This window comes from Apus apus, chromosome 25, assembly GCF_020740795.1.
Source record: "Apus apus isolate bApuApu2 chromosome 25, bApuApu2.pri.cur, whole genome shotgun sequence".
NCBI classification, from domain to species: Eukaryota; Metazoa; Chordata; class Aves; order Apodiformes; family Apodidae; genus Apus; species Apus apus.
Window position 1 is genome coordinate 1,293,225 of NC_067306.1, and position 12,595 is coordinate 1,305,819.

The 12,595-nt window shown below is 68.2% G+C and overlaps 1 protein-coding gene across 4 annotated transcripts; it reads right to left on the reverse strand.

Annotated features, from left to right (window-relative positions):
• Window positions 1-251: 251 nt before the first annotated feature.
• On the reverse strand, window positions 252-4,279 carry PPP1R1B (protein phosphatase 1 regulatory inhibitor subunit 1B). 4 transcript variants are annotated; one of them, XM_051640577.1, is made up of 8 exons: window positions 4,204-4,279; window positions 3,154-3,339; window positions 2,193-2,253; window positions 1,709-1,731; window positions 1,288-1,354; window positions 987-1,115; window positions 824-892; window positions 252-581 (listed from the first exon to the last, which is right to left on the reverse strand). In XM_051640577.1, the coding sequence occupies exons 2-8, from the start codon at window positions 3,232-3,234 to the stop codon at window positions 376-378; spliced, it is 636 nt and encodes a 211-aa protein (XP_051496537.1). In that variant the 5' UTR covers window positions 3,235-3,339; window positions 4,204-4,279; the 3' UTR covers window positions 252-375. The 4 variants fall into 4 exon arrangements, with proteins under 4 accessions (XP_051496537.1, XP_051496536.1, XP_051496538.1 ...); XM_051640576.1 differs by lacking the exon at window positions 4,204-4,279 and adding an exon at window positions 3,823-4,189; XM_051640578.1 differs by lacking the exon at window positions 4,204-4,279 and adding an exon at window positions 3,428-3,443.
• Between the last annotated feature and the right edge of the window lie 8,316 nt (window positions 4,280-12,595).

A 12,595-nucleotide genomic window follows, 5' to 3' on the forward strand; every position in this document is an offset into this window, starting at 1 on the left:
GACACCGGGGTGAGGGACAGATCACACCCCTCGGTGGGGGGCCCTGGGTCTGGGCCCGCCCCTGCCCCACAAACCGCGGACACGGGGGTCAGGACCCCCCCCCCCTTCCCACGGCCGCAGACCCCCCAAGCCTCTCCAGCCGCTCTGTACAGACGTTTATTGCGGGCGGGGGGCTCTGCTCGTTGTGGGGGGGAGCGGCCTGGGGGGGGTCCCGGCCCCATTCCAGCCCCGGCAGCCGGGGGACCCCAGGGCTGGAATGGGGCCGGGACCCCCGGAGATGAAGTGGGGTGGGGGTCCCGGCACGGCAGACGAAGCGCAGGCAGCGGGCGAGGGGGCAGCCGGGGCTCGGGGCGGAGGGGGGGCAGGGCCGGTGGGTCAGGTGTGGTGACCACCGGTGCCCCCGGGGGCGGGGGAGGTGACACCCCACGTGCCGCCGGTGCCGCCGTCCTCCGGCTCCCGCCCCAGCTCCTCCTCCTCGCCCTCCGCTCCCTCAGGGTCCTCGGGGATCTCCGACACCGTCAGGGACTTCAGGTCCTCCCCGCGCTCCTCGATGCCACCGGCGAAGGACACCTTCTGCCCGCCTGGGGACAGCCGGGACGGTGGCTCCCGGGGACCCCCCGGCTCCGGGGTGACCCCGCTGCACTCCCGGGGGGGCACGCGGGTCCTCCCCCCAAGCGCCAGCACCCCACCTGTACCCCCCTCCCCTCACCGTCCCCATCCCCCCGCCATCCCTGGCCCCTTGTGCCACCCCCGTCCCTTCGCTCTCCCCTCCCCATCCCCCCCCCGCCCCCACCTCTGTCCCCTCGCTGTCCCATCCCGGTACCTTTCCGTTTGTGTGCCTTGGGGCCCGCGGGGAAGAAGCTCCTCTCGGCCCTGCCCTGGCTCCCGGGGGCTGCAGGGCCGGGGGGGGGCAGTGAGCGGGGGTCGTGTCCCCATGTCCCCCAGGCTCCAGCAGCCCCCTCCCCGTGCCCCCCTGTCCCTCTCACCAGGCTCGAGGGCACTGTCGGGGTCGCAGGCGCGGGCCAGCTCGTGGTCCCCGTCATCAGCCTCCCCGTCCGAGCTGTCGCCCCCGGCCAGGCCGCTCTCCAGGTGGGACTGCACGATGCGCTGCATCGCTGGGGACACGGTGGCCTCAGGACCCCGCTCCCGGCACTGGGTGCACTGGGGAAACTGCGATTTCCCCACACAGCACCAGGAGAGGCGGGAGGGGGGGGTGTCCAGCATACCCGGGTGCCCCCAGCCCACCCTGCCTACCCCCGTGCCTCAGTTTCCCCGTCCAGCCGGTACCTTTGAGCGAGGGCGGGGTGTAGGCACACGGGTTGGTCCTCTTTGGTTTGAGCAGGCAGCCCTCGCGCTGCGGGAGGGAGCAGCGTTGGGGAGAAGGGCCCAGTGTGTCCCCCCCAGCCCCGGGAACCACCCCGTGGGGACATCATGCCATGGGCACCCCGGGATAAGGACACCGCGCCGGGGGTCTCGCAATGGGGACACAAGGCTGAGCCACCCCGGGGGACCGGGCCCTGGGGACCCTGCGTGTCCCGCGGCGGCCAAACCCGCAGCCTGGCTTGGCTCCGTGTCCCTGTCCCCGGCGCCGTGTCCCCGTGCACGGAACCGATAAGCTCCGGGGATGGGGCGGGCCCTGATAACGCCCTGGTGCTGGGGGGGGGCGGGATGGGGGCTGGGCTGCCCGGGGGTCCCGGCGCCCACTCACCTGGTAGGGCAGGGACTCGTCCTCTGGGGCGGCAGCGCCAGGGAGAGAGGGGTGAGGGGGGGACAGGGCAGGGACCTGCCCCCCCGGCCCCCTCCAGGGGTGTCACCCTGCCTGCCAGGGACCTGCCACCACGTCCTGTCCCACCACTATGTCCCCTCCCTGCCACCCCATCATGTATGTGACACCCTGTCCCCTCCCTGCTGCCCTATCCCATCCCAGACACCGCACACCGTAGGTGACACCGCATCCCATCCAGCCACCATGTCCCCTCCCCACCACCACATCCCAGCTCAGGCACCCCATCCCACGGCACCACATCCCATCCCTCCACCGTTTCCCATCCCAACACCATGTCCCACCCTTGCTAGCCCACCCTATCAGTGACACGTCCCATCCTTGCCACCACTTCCCATCCCAGCAGTCCCCTGCCACCACATCCATCCCTGCCCCATCCCACGGCGTTCCCAGTCCCTGTCCCACTCACCTGGGGAGGAGTGCTCGGAGAGCTGGAACAGCATGGCTGGCGTGGGCCTCCTCCGGCGGATCTGGGGCACAGTGGGGTGTCACCAGCTGGGGACATCTAGGGTCCCCTGTCCCCTGCCTGGTGCCCCAGGCCCCGTGCACACTCCTGCTCGCGTGTCACCGTGTGCGTGTCACCGTGTATGCGGGCACGAGCGGGGAGCGTGCGGGAAGGCGCAGGAGGGAGCAGGGGATGGGGGCACCCAGGTCTGGCAGGGCCGGGGTGGGGGTCCCCAGGATGAAGGTACCCAGGGGCAGGGGTCCCTGCAGAGCCAGTGCTGCTGAAAGGCACAGTGCCCTGTGGAGGGGCCAAAGCCCCATCCCTTGGTCCCAACATCCCTCCTGGCCCCTCCACGGGGGTCTGGGTCCAGCACGTGCTCAAGATGTCCCCTCGGGCCAGGGACAATGGGTTGGGGGTGGCTGCACAGTTTCCAACATGTCCTGTCCCCTCCGTCCCATCACTGTCCCCTCTGTCCCATGCCTGTCCCATCCCTGTCCTCCTGCACAACTCTCCCTCTGCAGGACTGCGACTCACACGGGGACTTCGGAGCTCTCTCGCCTTGTCCCCGTCTCTCTCCCTTCCCATCTTGTCCCCAAATCCACTCCTGTCTCTCCCATCCCATGCTCAGTCCCCTCCGATCCCCCTTGTCCCACCCTGCCGGTCCCATCCCGATCCCTCCCACCCTCTGTCCCGTCCCCTCCGTCCCCTCCCACCCCCTTGTCCCACCTCTCGAGTCCCCTCTGTCCCCTCCAATCCCCCTTCTCCTGCACTCCCGGTCCTATCCTGTCTCTCTGTGTCCCCATCCCGTCCCATCTGCAGCTCACACCTTGGGGATCTCCTGTCCCCCCCATTCCCCCTGGTCAAGCCGGGGGTCCCTTGTCAAGGGACCCCCGGCGTGACCCCGTACCCCAGTGTCCACTCTCACCATCTCCACGGCACGAGGGTCCAGCTGGCTGGGGGGCGCTGGCACCGAGAACTGGATCTTCTTACGGTCCTTGGGGTCCATGGCGTTGACCTGGTGACACCGGTGCTGCCGGGCAGGGAGGGGGGGTCTCTGTCACCGGTGCTGAGCGGGTGTTCGGTAGCAGCCGGGGCTCGGTTACGGCGAGGACTGAGAGCGGCGGGAGGTGGGGAAGGCAGAGCCGGTGAGGAGGAGGAGGAGGAGGAGGAAGGAGAGGGAGGGAGGACAAGTCTCCTACCAGGCGCTGAATTATTCATCTCCCCGGGCAGGGGGGCTGAGGGCTCGGTAATGAGCCCTTGGGGACAACCCGAGGGGGTTCAGCCAAGCAGGGGGCGGGGGGGCCGGCTTAACCCCTTCCCTGCTGGAGCGGTGGCCCCCCACCGCGGTGGCCAGGTGGGACAGGACGGGGATGGGAATAGGTGCCTCCACATCCCTTGTGCCTCAGTTTCCCCACAGGCTGAGCAGGCAGGGGACAAGGGCACCTTGTCCTTGAAGGGGCAGGAGGAAAATCCCCTCGTTACCCCATGGGCACTCCCCGGGACAGGGACACTGCTCCTTTGGGAGTGGGATCACCCAGGGGATGCAGCCAGGGGACACCCGCGGGGACACAGGACCCCCGGAATGTCCCATTACCTGTGTGCCAGCTCTGCCACCAGCAGCAGCCCTGCGGACGCCGGGGTGTGCCGGGGGTAGGGGACTCTGCCCTCACCCGGGGCTGCGCCTGGCTCTGCCCCGCTTTTCCCGGTGGAAAATTCCACCAAACCCCAAGTTTCCCCCTGAGGAACTGGGGGCTCGGGACACCCACTCCCCCCCGCCCGCACAGCCCCCAGCCCAGGCACGGCTCAGCACCAGTGCTCAGTGCTGCGTGTGCTGGGCAGTGCCAGGGCCCTGCCAGGAGGAACCCGGGCACCAAGGGCACCTCTCCCAGTCCTGGGGGGGGACACAACCAGGGGGGTCCCCGTGCAGGGGGACAGCGGGGTCACCAGCAGCAGGATCCGTGACACCAACACCGACCATCGCAGGGTGGCCTGTCCGAGGGACACAGCCAGGGTGGTGCTGGCGGCGTTGGGGCTGAGGAAGCTACTGGTGAGGAGGAGCAAGGAGGGGGGGCTGAGAGCTGGCTGCGGCCCCCGGATCTCCCGGTGCTCCAACGGCTGCCGGTGGCCGCGGGCCAGCAGCCACCGCTCCAGCAAAATATTTACCCGATGGCACCGAGCCATGGACCAGCCTCCCGCCCGCCCAGCCCCGCGCGGCAAAACACGGCAAAGCCCGGCTCTGTGTGGGGAAACACGGCAAAACACGGCAAAGCCTGGCTCTGTGTGGGGAAACACGGCAAAGCCCGGCAAAGCCTGGCTCTGCGTGGGGAAACATGGCAAAGCCCGGCTCTGTGTGGCACAGCCTGGCCGAGCCGGGCTTAGCAGGGCCAAGTGTGGCCAAGGCCAGCCCTGCTCAGCCCAGCTCAGCCCTGCAGCACTCTGCAGTGCCGGACAGCCCAGACACTGCCACCAGCACAGCCTGTGTCCCCATGGAGGGGATGGCCAGGCTGAGGTGGGGGGACAGGGTGAGAGGTCCCTTGGTCACCCCATACCCTGACTTGCCCACGCTGAGGGTCCCTGTTCCCATCCCCATGTGGGACTCAAGTCGTTATGGCAACAGGTTCCCGGGCTCCTTCCCACTGCTGTTCCTGATCCTCCCACCTGCAAAGGCGCCGTGTGAGGGGGTGGCCGGGCCCCCTCCCCTCCCTGTGCTGCAGCAGCACCCGCAGCCCCCTGGGATCGGCACGCGCCGCCCGCGCCCGCACCCACGCAGCCGGAGCCGCCGGTGGCACCAGCAGCTCGGCAGGTACCGCACCAGGCCTGGCACCCAGCACCCTGCTGGCCTGGGGATGCAGTGCCTGAGCCCCCCCGTGCCAGGTGGCTCTGGGCACACCTGTGCCACACGTGGCCCTGCTCCTCGTCGGGTCGTCCCGGCTCCATGGGCACCCGGGCTGCTCCGTGGTGTGCACAGCCACCCGTGCTCATGCTATGCCGTGCAGTGCCATGCCATACAGTGCCGTGCCGTGCCCATCCCCGTGCCATGTGGCGGGGGCTGCAGCTCCACACGGCAGCGAATCCTCCTGCAGAGAGAGTAAAAATAGCAGCAGGTTTCAGGCAAGCGGCGCTCGCTGCCTCGGCCCCCGCCAGCGGGCACCGACCGGGGCCGGGAGCCTCGGCTGCCGTGGGGAGACACCAGGGCCACGGGGACAGGGATGGTGGGGACGTGGTGTCAGAGGGGCGGGGGGCTCTGGGGACACAGTACCAGAGGGGCTGTGGGGCTGGGTGTGAGGGCAGACAGGGCAGCACCGGGGTACAGGGGCTTCGGGGACAGGGCATTGTGGGGACAAGGTGCCATGAGGATGGAGCACTGTGGGGACAGGGTACACGGGGGACAGGGCCTTGTGGGGAGGGAGGGGGCACCGAGGGGTTGGAGCATCGTGGAGACAGGAGGACGCTGGGGATGGAGCACTGTGGGAACAGGGGGCTGTGGGGACAGGGGCCGTGGGGACAGGGCACCGTGGGGCCGGAGCGTGGCGGGGAGAGGGGGAGGCGGGGACGCCGATTGCTCGGTCCCAAAAGGTGAGAGCGGGGTGTGGGGAGGGGCCTGTGCTGTGAAATGGGCGGGGCCATGGGTGTGGGAGGGGCTGGGCTGGGTGTGTGGGTCCGTGGGTGCCGCCCCCTCCTCCCCAAGTTCGCCCCCCCCTGGGTATCCCCCTCCGGACTCCTGGCTCCCCAGCTCAGTGGGTCACTCCTAGGGTGGCCACCCCAAACCCGCTCCCTGTGCAGCCCGAGCCCCTGTCGTACCCCAGGACCTGCCACGGTGCACCCCTCGGCTACAGTACCCCGGCCCCCCCTGCACCCCAGGACCCACGGCGGGTGTACCCCCCCGACCCCCGCCCTGAACTCACCCCCCCCTCCGAGCTGCAGTGGGGGAGGCGGGGGGGGGCTGGTGCTCCCCCGGGTGCAGAGGAGGTGCCGGGAACACGCGTGGGAGCAGCCGTGGGAGCAGGCTGGGGCGGGGGGAGAGGAGGGGCGGTGGCCTTAACCCATTCCCTGCTGGATACCCCCCCACCGACAAGCCTGGGGCACTGCAGAGTGGAGGGAGGATTTGGGGGTGGCCCCCTCCCCAAATGGGACTTCATGAGGGGAGCCTGACCACCCCCACGATGCCACCCTGCTGCCAAAGTAGCTGCTGGGCAGCAGTGAGGGGGTTTGGCACCCGCTGTGTGTGATGGGGAAACTGAGGCACTGAACAGTGCTGGCAGTACTTGGGGGGAGCCCTGCAGCCCCATAATCCCACTGCAGTGGGGGCGCTGCAACCCCATAACCCAGGGAAATACAGTCCAAGCCCAAGGAGGGGTGAGGAGGGGATGCATTCCCGTGGGGATGGGGAGGCTTTTGAGCCTGGCAGGATGAGGAGGGCTGGTGTCCCCAGCAGGATGAGGGGGGGGGTCCCATGCCCCCACGCCGGCAGGGTGGGCAGGGGGCTAGGCCTGCTCCCGGTGCCCTCGCCAGCCCGGCCGTGCCCGCTGGCACCGCGGCACGTTCCCGGCAGATGCCATCCCCGGCGCGGCTGGCACGGCGGAGCCGACACAGACACGGTGGTGCCAACGCTGGCCTGGCGGGGCTGGCACGGGCGCCCCGGCGCTGGCACAGCCCCACGGCGAGCCCAGAGCTGGGCACGGGCTCGAGGGCTCTGGCACCGGGTGGCCGGAATGGAGCCCTCCCGGTTGGCAGCCACCGGCTCCCGTCAAGCCCCGTGCCCTCGTCTAGGATGGGACCGGGGGGGCTGGAGGCGCTGGCGGGGGCCTGGGAGAACACTCCCGGGGTGGGTATCCAACTAGGCAGGGACTGCACACACCAAGCCTGGTGCTGGGGTATCCCTGCTCCTTGGGGTCTGAACTATTAAACCCTGGGGGGGATGGAGGGTGCAAGCCTGGAGGTCCCGAAGGGGGAGGAGATGCAGTGGTGACACCGGGGGGTGTCAGCCCGGGGGTCTCCTCTTGCTGGGGGAGCCAGTGCTGGCCGTGCCTCAGTTTCCCCACCTGTAGCATGTGCTCTCGGCCCCAGCCACTCCCTTCCCGGTCAGGGGGAACCCCAGGGGACCCCTCAGCCCACCCCCATGCCCCCACAGTGCCCTGCCATGAGCCCCTCCCGGTACCCTGCTGCCAGCACAGCCCCGTTCTCTGCCTCCGTTCCCAGAAGAAAGAATAAAGTTAAAACATCTGTTAATTTATAAACCAATTTAACCATGACTGGGTAATAAATAGGGACCAGCTGCCAACTCCCCCCTGCGCCCGGGCCAGGGGCACGCAGGGAGCCGGGCACGCGCAGCCAGCCAGCCAGGCTTGCCCACCCTCCCTGTCACCCCCCGTGTCACTGTCACCAGTGAAGGGGGTCCCTGGGGTCCCTGGGTTATGCGATTGCTCAGAGAGCCATGGGGGAGGGTGGCACCAGGGGGTTGGCACAGCCACAGTGCCCTGCACAGGGGGGTCCTGGCAAGGGGGCTGGGACGTGTGGGTGAGTGTGGCCTGGCTGGGGGCTCTGCTTGTGCAGGGGACATGGGGACACAGGGACACGGGGACATGGGGGCTTGGGGACACATGGCCCTGTGGGTGGGGGCTGCCCAGCTGCAGGGTGGGTGGTTTGGTGGAGACTGGTGTGGTGGGAGCTGGGGTGCCTGGGTGTGTGTACATGCGTGTGCCAGGGCTGCACATGTGTGTGTGTGCACGGATGTGTGAGTGCATCCGTGTGTGTGTCCATGTATGTATGTGCCAGGGAAGTGTATATGTGTATGGGAGTGTTTGTGTGCATGTGCCCGTGCAGAGGGATATGGGAGCTGCTCATGCATGTTCCCATGGGTCGGGTGACACGTCCCTTGTCCCAGACCAGGCGCCGCGTGGAGCATCCTCGGTGCACAAGGATCCAGGATGGAGCAGGGCCTGGCCCTGGCGCTGCGGAGGAGCCGGCGACGTCTGTGCCGAGGGGGCCAGCGGGGGGTCCCCATTCTTGTCCCTGTCCCCTCTCCCCCTCGGCGGGGCCGGGGGGTACAGGGGGGCCGTGGTGCTGGGGCACGAGCCCCTTCCCGGCCGCGCGCCCCGACACGTGTCGCAATAGTAATGTAATTTGTCCGTTAACAATGGGCAGCTTGAGGTTTAGATTTAATTACAACGTTTGCACCAACCTGAACTCACCCTTAGTCATCAATAATGCATGGGTTTGTGTTTATCGCTGCTTAATTAATCTGTGCTTACGACAATTAAAGGCTTGCAAAATCCCCAAAGGTGGCGGCGGGGAGGGGCTGCGCGGTGCCGGCGCGGCGGTGGCATCCTGGCGGTGGTGGCATCGTGGTGGTGGCATCGCAGTGATGGCTGGCAGGAACAGGGGTGGCTGCGGAGTGGGGTGGCCCTCTCTCAGCACCCCCACCCCTGGGGGTCTCCCCACAGCCAGAGAGGCCAAATCCCCACCCAGGTGCGGGGCACCGCGATGGTGGGCATCAACCCCCCTCCCTGCCTCAGTTTCCCCAGGAGGAGACAGCTGGGGCACAGAGCCACCCCCCGAGACCCACAAACCCCCCTCCCCAGCTCCTTTTCCACCATTTTCCCTTTGCCCCGCCCTGCTCTCCATGCCCTGGCCCCCTCCCACCCCGCAGGGCTGGGGGTCGGGGGGGCCAGCCCGTGCCAGACCAGCTCCTGTGCCTTTAAGCGCGGCTGTCCCGGATCAGCCCAAGCGCCTATTAAATTTTTATGCGAAGTGTAAATGGGCCAGGTCTCCAGCTTCCCGCTCCCTCCGAATGATTTATTACTCGCAAATACCACAGAACTAATTAGTATAGTAATTAATTAATACGAATTTGCATATTTGCATGTGCAATTAGTGCAGTGGAGTGATTACTCTGAAAATGAGAAGTTGGGCTTGTCAGATGGTGGTAGGAACTGGAGTGGAAAAGCCTCGTGCAAATGAACCCGGGCGGCGGGCGGGCACGCGGCGGCACCGGCCCCACGCTGCGCCCCTGGGCTGCCGGGCCCCACGCGTGGGGGTGTGGGGGTGTCAGCCCCCGGGACCCCGCACCCCAGCCCTGGCCTGGCCCCTGGGTCCCCCGCCATGGGATCCCTCGGCCATCTCCATGGCGACTCGCTGTGCCAGGCTCATTGCCATGGCAACGGGCCGGGCCGCCATGGTGAGGCTGCAATGGGCCCGGCCCGTTGCCATAGTGACTGTCGTCATCGGCACCCTGTCGCCATGGAGACACCCCCCCCCTCCCCAAATCCACTCGCACCCCCTCCCGTCCCGTGTCTCGGGGACCCCACTGCTCCCCCACTCCTCCTCCTCCTTTAGGGGTCCCTAAAAGCCACCCGGGTTTGGGGGTCCCCAGTGTTCCCAGGGATGGGGTCCCTGATGTCCCCAGGGATGGGAGGCCCCAGGCACCCCGGGATGGGGACAAGGAGCCCCAGTGTCCCCCTCATGCTCTGGGTCTGGCAGGGAGAACCGAACCCCCTCATGGCAGCAATGGGCTGGATCAGCTCCCAGGACCTGGGGGACTGAGGCCCTCCCAGGGTGGGCATCTGGCACCCCCAGCTCCAAATCCAGCCCTTTGCCTTTGTCCCTGGTGCCACCCTGGCTGTCCCTGACCCCTGTGCCCACTCACCCTGCTGAGGCCTCACACCACTCGGTGCATTTCTGGGAGGGCCATTGGGCATCTCCCCCCCAGTTTGGGGACATTGGCACAGAGGGGAGCAGGCGAGTGGGGGGTGGGGCGACAACGGAGGGGGACACGGCAGCCCCCGCCGCCCCCACCCACCGTGTCCCCCCACCATCACACCCCACCAGCTCCCTGAAACAGGCCCAAGCAGCTGCCATCTGCCGCGGGGGGGCCGGTGCCAGCAGCGCTCGCTCAGCCGTGCCCAGGCCGGTGGCACCGCCGGGCTGTGCACCGACCGACCCCCTGCGTGTCCCCCCTCAGCCCGGCCAGGGGGCAGATGCTGTGGGCACAGAGGTGTCCTGTCTGCTCCTGAGCTCTTGTGCCACCACAGTCCAGTGCTGGTGCTGTCACAGCCCGTTGTGACCTCGACAGGGCAGCTTTATTACCCCACTGGCAGCCAGCTCTGCTGGTGGCACTGGGGCAGCCCCCTCTGGCCTGGGGTCCCAGCCCAGGGTCACCCTGTCCCAGCCCCTCCCAGTGTCCCCAAAGAACATCTGACTCTGGTGGGAATGAACCCAGTGACCACCAGGTGACAAAGAGGGGTGAGGGGGGACAAGTCCCCTCGAGTCACCCACCGTCCCTCCCCAGGACCCTTTGTCCCCAGCCCCACTGGCAGCCGTGGCTCAGGCAGTTTCTCACCGGACAATTCCCAGGGCATCTTTTCCCTAATTAACAACTTGGGTCTTAAAAACCACCCGAGAAACCCCTGGCCAGTGAGTGGGGGGGGGGAGGGTGGCGGGTCTGGGTTCCCCAGGGGTAGGATCCAGCCAGGGTGGGTGACACAGCCCCAGGGGGGGCGTCACTTGGCACTGTCACCACAGCCCGGGGCCGGGTCAGCATCTCCCTGCCCTCCAACAGAAAAGGAAAAGAAGGATTTGCTAAAATTTCCCCCCTCGCCCCCGCCCCTCTACTCCCTCCGTGCCTCAGTTTCCCTCCACCCCCAGCTGCCTTCTCCCAGCCTCCCCAGCCCCCCCCATGACCCAGCAGTGCCCATTGAATTGACCTTAAGGGACATGGGGACAGGCAGGGCACCCACACCCCTGGTCCCCCAGACACTCCCACCCACAGCCGGGGTACAGCTCACCCGGTGATGCCCAGGGACGGGTCCCACGAGGGAGCTGCTGCAGGGACCTGGCCCGGGGCCACTTTGTCCCCGCAGGGACGAGGACAGGCTGGGCTCCCTCTCCCGCCGCTCTCCTCCCGGCTGACATTCCCGGCGGTGGCTGCGCCGCGCGTTCCCGCATCCATCTCTCCCAGCCTTCGCCTCCCAGAAATATTGCGGCGCGGAGCCGGCTCCATCTGGCAGCGCGGCCCCCGCCTCCCCCCGCCGCCGCCGGCTCCTCCGCTCGGGCCCCGGATGGCTCAGCCCTGCCGAGGGGGGACGGGGACCCCAGCAGCGAGGGGTGCCAGCTCTGTGTCCCCAGCCCACGCTGGGGGGGGGTGTCACTGTGTCACCGAGGCGGGTGCCACGAGCCGGCCCCACGCGGGGGCTGCAGCAGCCGGCTGAGCCCTGGCAAACTCGCCCCATGCAAGGCCCCCAGGAGCCACCACGGGCCCAGCTGGCTCCCAGCCGGGTCCTGGCACCATCCTGTGCCTGGGTCCCACCCCTTGCAGCCGACCAGTTCCCGTGCCCCTGCCATGTCCCTTGGATGCCACGTGTCCCCCTGGCACGCACTGCCGGGATGGAGCTGCCACCGCTCCAGGTCCCCATCCCCATTCATCACCTTCCTGCTGGAGGGAGGGCACAGGGCACGGAGGGTGAATTTTGGAGGAGGAAAGAGCTCCGTGCCCCAGCCAAAAGCTCTTGCTATGCCACCAGACCCCAGGGGAGCTGGCTGGGGTGGCAGGGGACAGGAGGTGGCAGTGGCAGGGACACAGGTCCCTGTACGTGGTGACCAGCAGCAGGATGGGGACAGGAGCTGCAGGGCGGCCAGACCCAGCTCCTCCTGCCCCAACCTCCTAGGGCAAGAGGAACCACCCACCCAATCCTGGCACCCAAACCACCAGCACCCAGCCCTGCTCTTCCCCTGCTCCCCTCAGCTGGGCCTGGTCCTGGGGTGACCAATCCTGTGCTGTGTCACTGGGAGCTGCTTGGTGACCCCCTCACCCCCCAAAAGGTACCTGGGTGCTATAACACGGCTGCCCCTGCCCTGCTCTGCCCTGCGCCATCACGGGCTGGGGTGGAGGGGGCAGCACAGGGACCGCACCAGGATCCCCCTGCCCACAAGTGGGCCACGTCCAGGCACAGGCCCCAGCCCCTCCCACCCCCCCACCCCAGCACACGGCAGCGGTTTGGGTTTTCATCTCCCCACTCCCCTTTCATCTCCTCTCCCCGTTTCATGTCTCCACTTTCTTCTCCCTCCAAGCGCTGCGCATGCTGATGAGCCGGCACCCACCCTGCCCGCTAATTAGGCTGTAAGGGATGCACCAGGCCAGGGGCTGGAGGCTTGTCCCTGTCCCCGTGCCTGTCCCCACACAGGCCAGCCTGGCCACCGACCCTGTGGCATCTGCTTGGGCAGCTCCGGTGCCTTCATGGGCTGTGAGCCGGGAGTGGGGACACTGGCGGCTTCGCTGCCCCAAGGCCCGGGGTGCAGCAGGGCTGGAGTGGGGCCATGTCACCCCCCGAGGGCTGGGAGTCCCCTGGCCTGGGAACCGAGGGCAGCGGAGC

Bases quoted from the DNA above. Each gene is read 5' to 3' on its own strand.
- PPP1R1B (XM_051640577.1), bottom strand. From the start codon at position 3,234: ATGGACCCCAAGGACCGTAAGAAGATCCAGTTCTCGGTGCCAGCGCCC. The intron at 2,254-3,153 runs GTGAGAGTGGAC...ACTGTGCCCCAG, and splicing joins ACCCTCGTGCCGTGGAGATG to ATCCGCCGGAGGAGGCCCAC. The intron at 582-823 runs GTACCGGGATGG...GGCTGTCCCCAG, and splicing joins CAAGGCACACAAACGGAAAG to GCGGGCAGAAGGTGTCCTTC.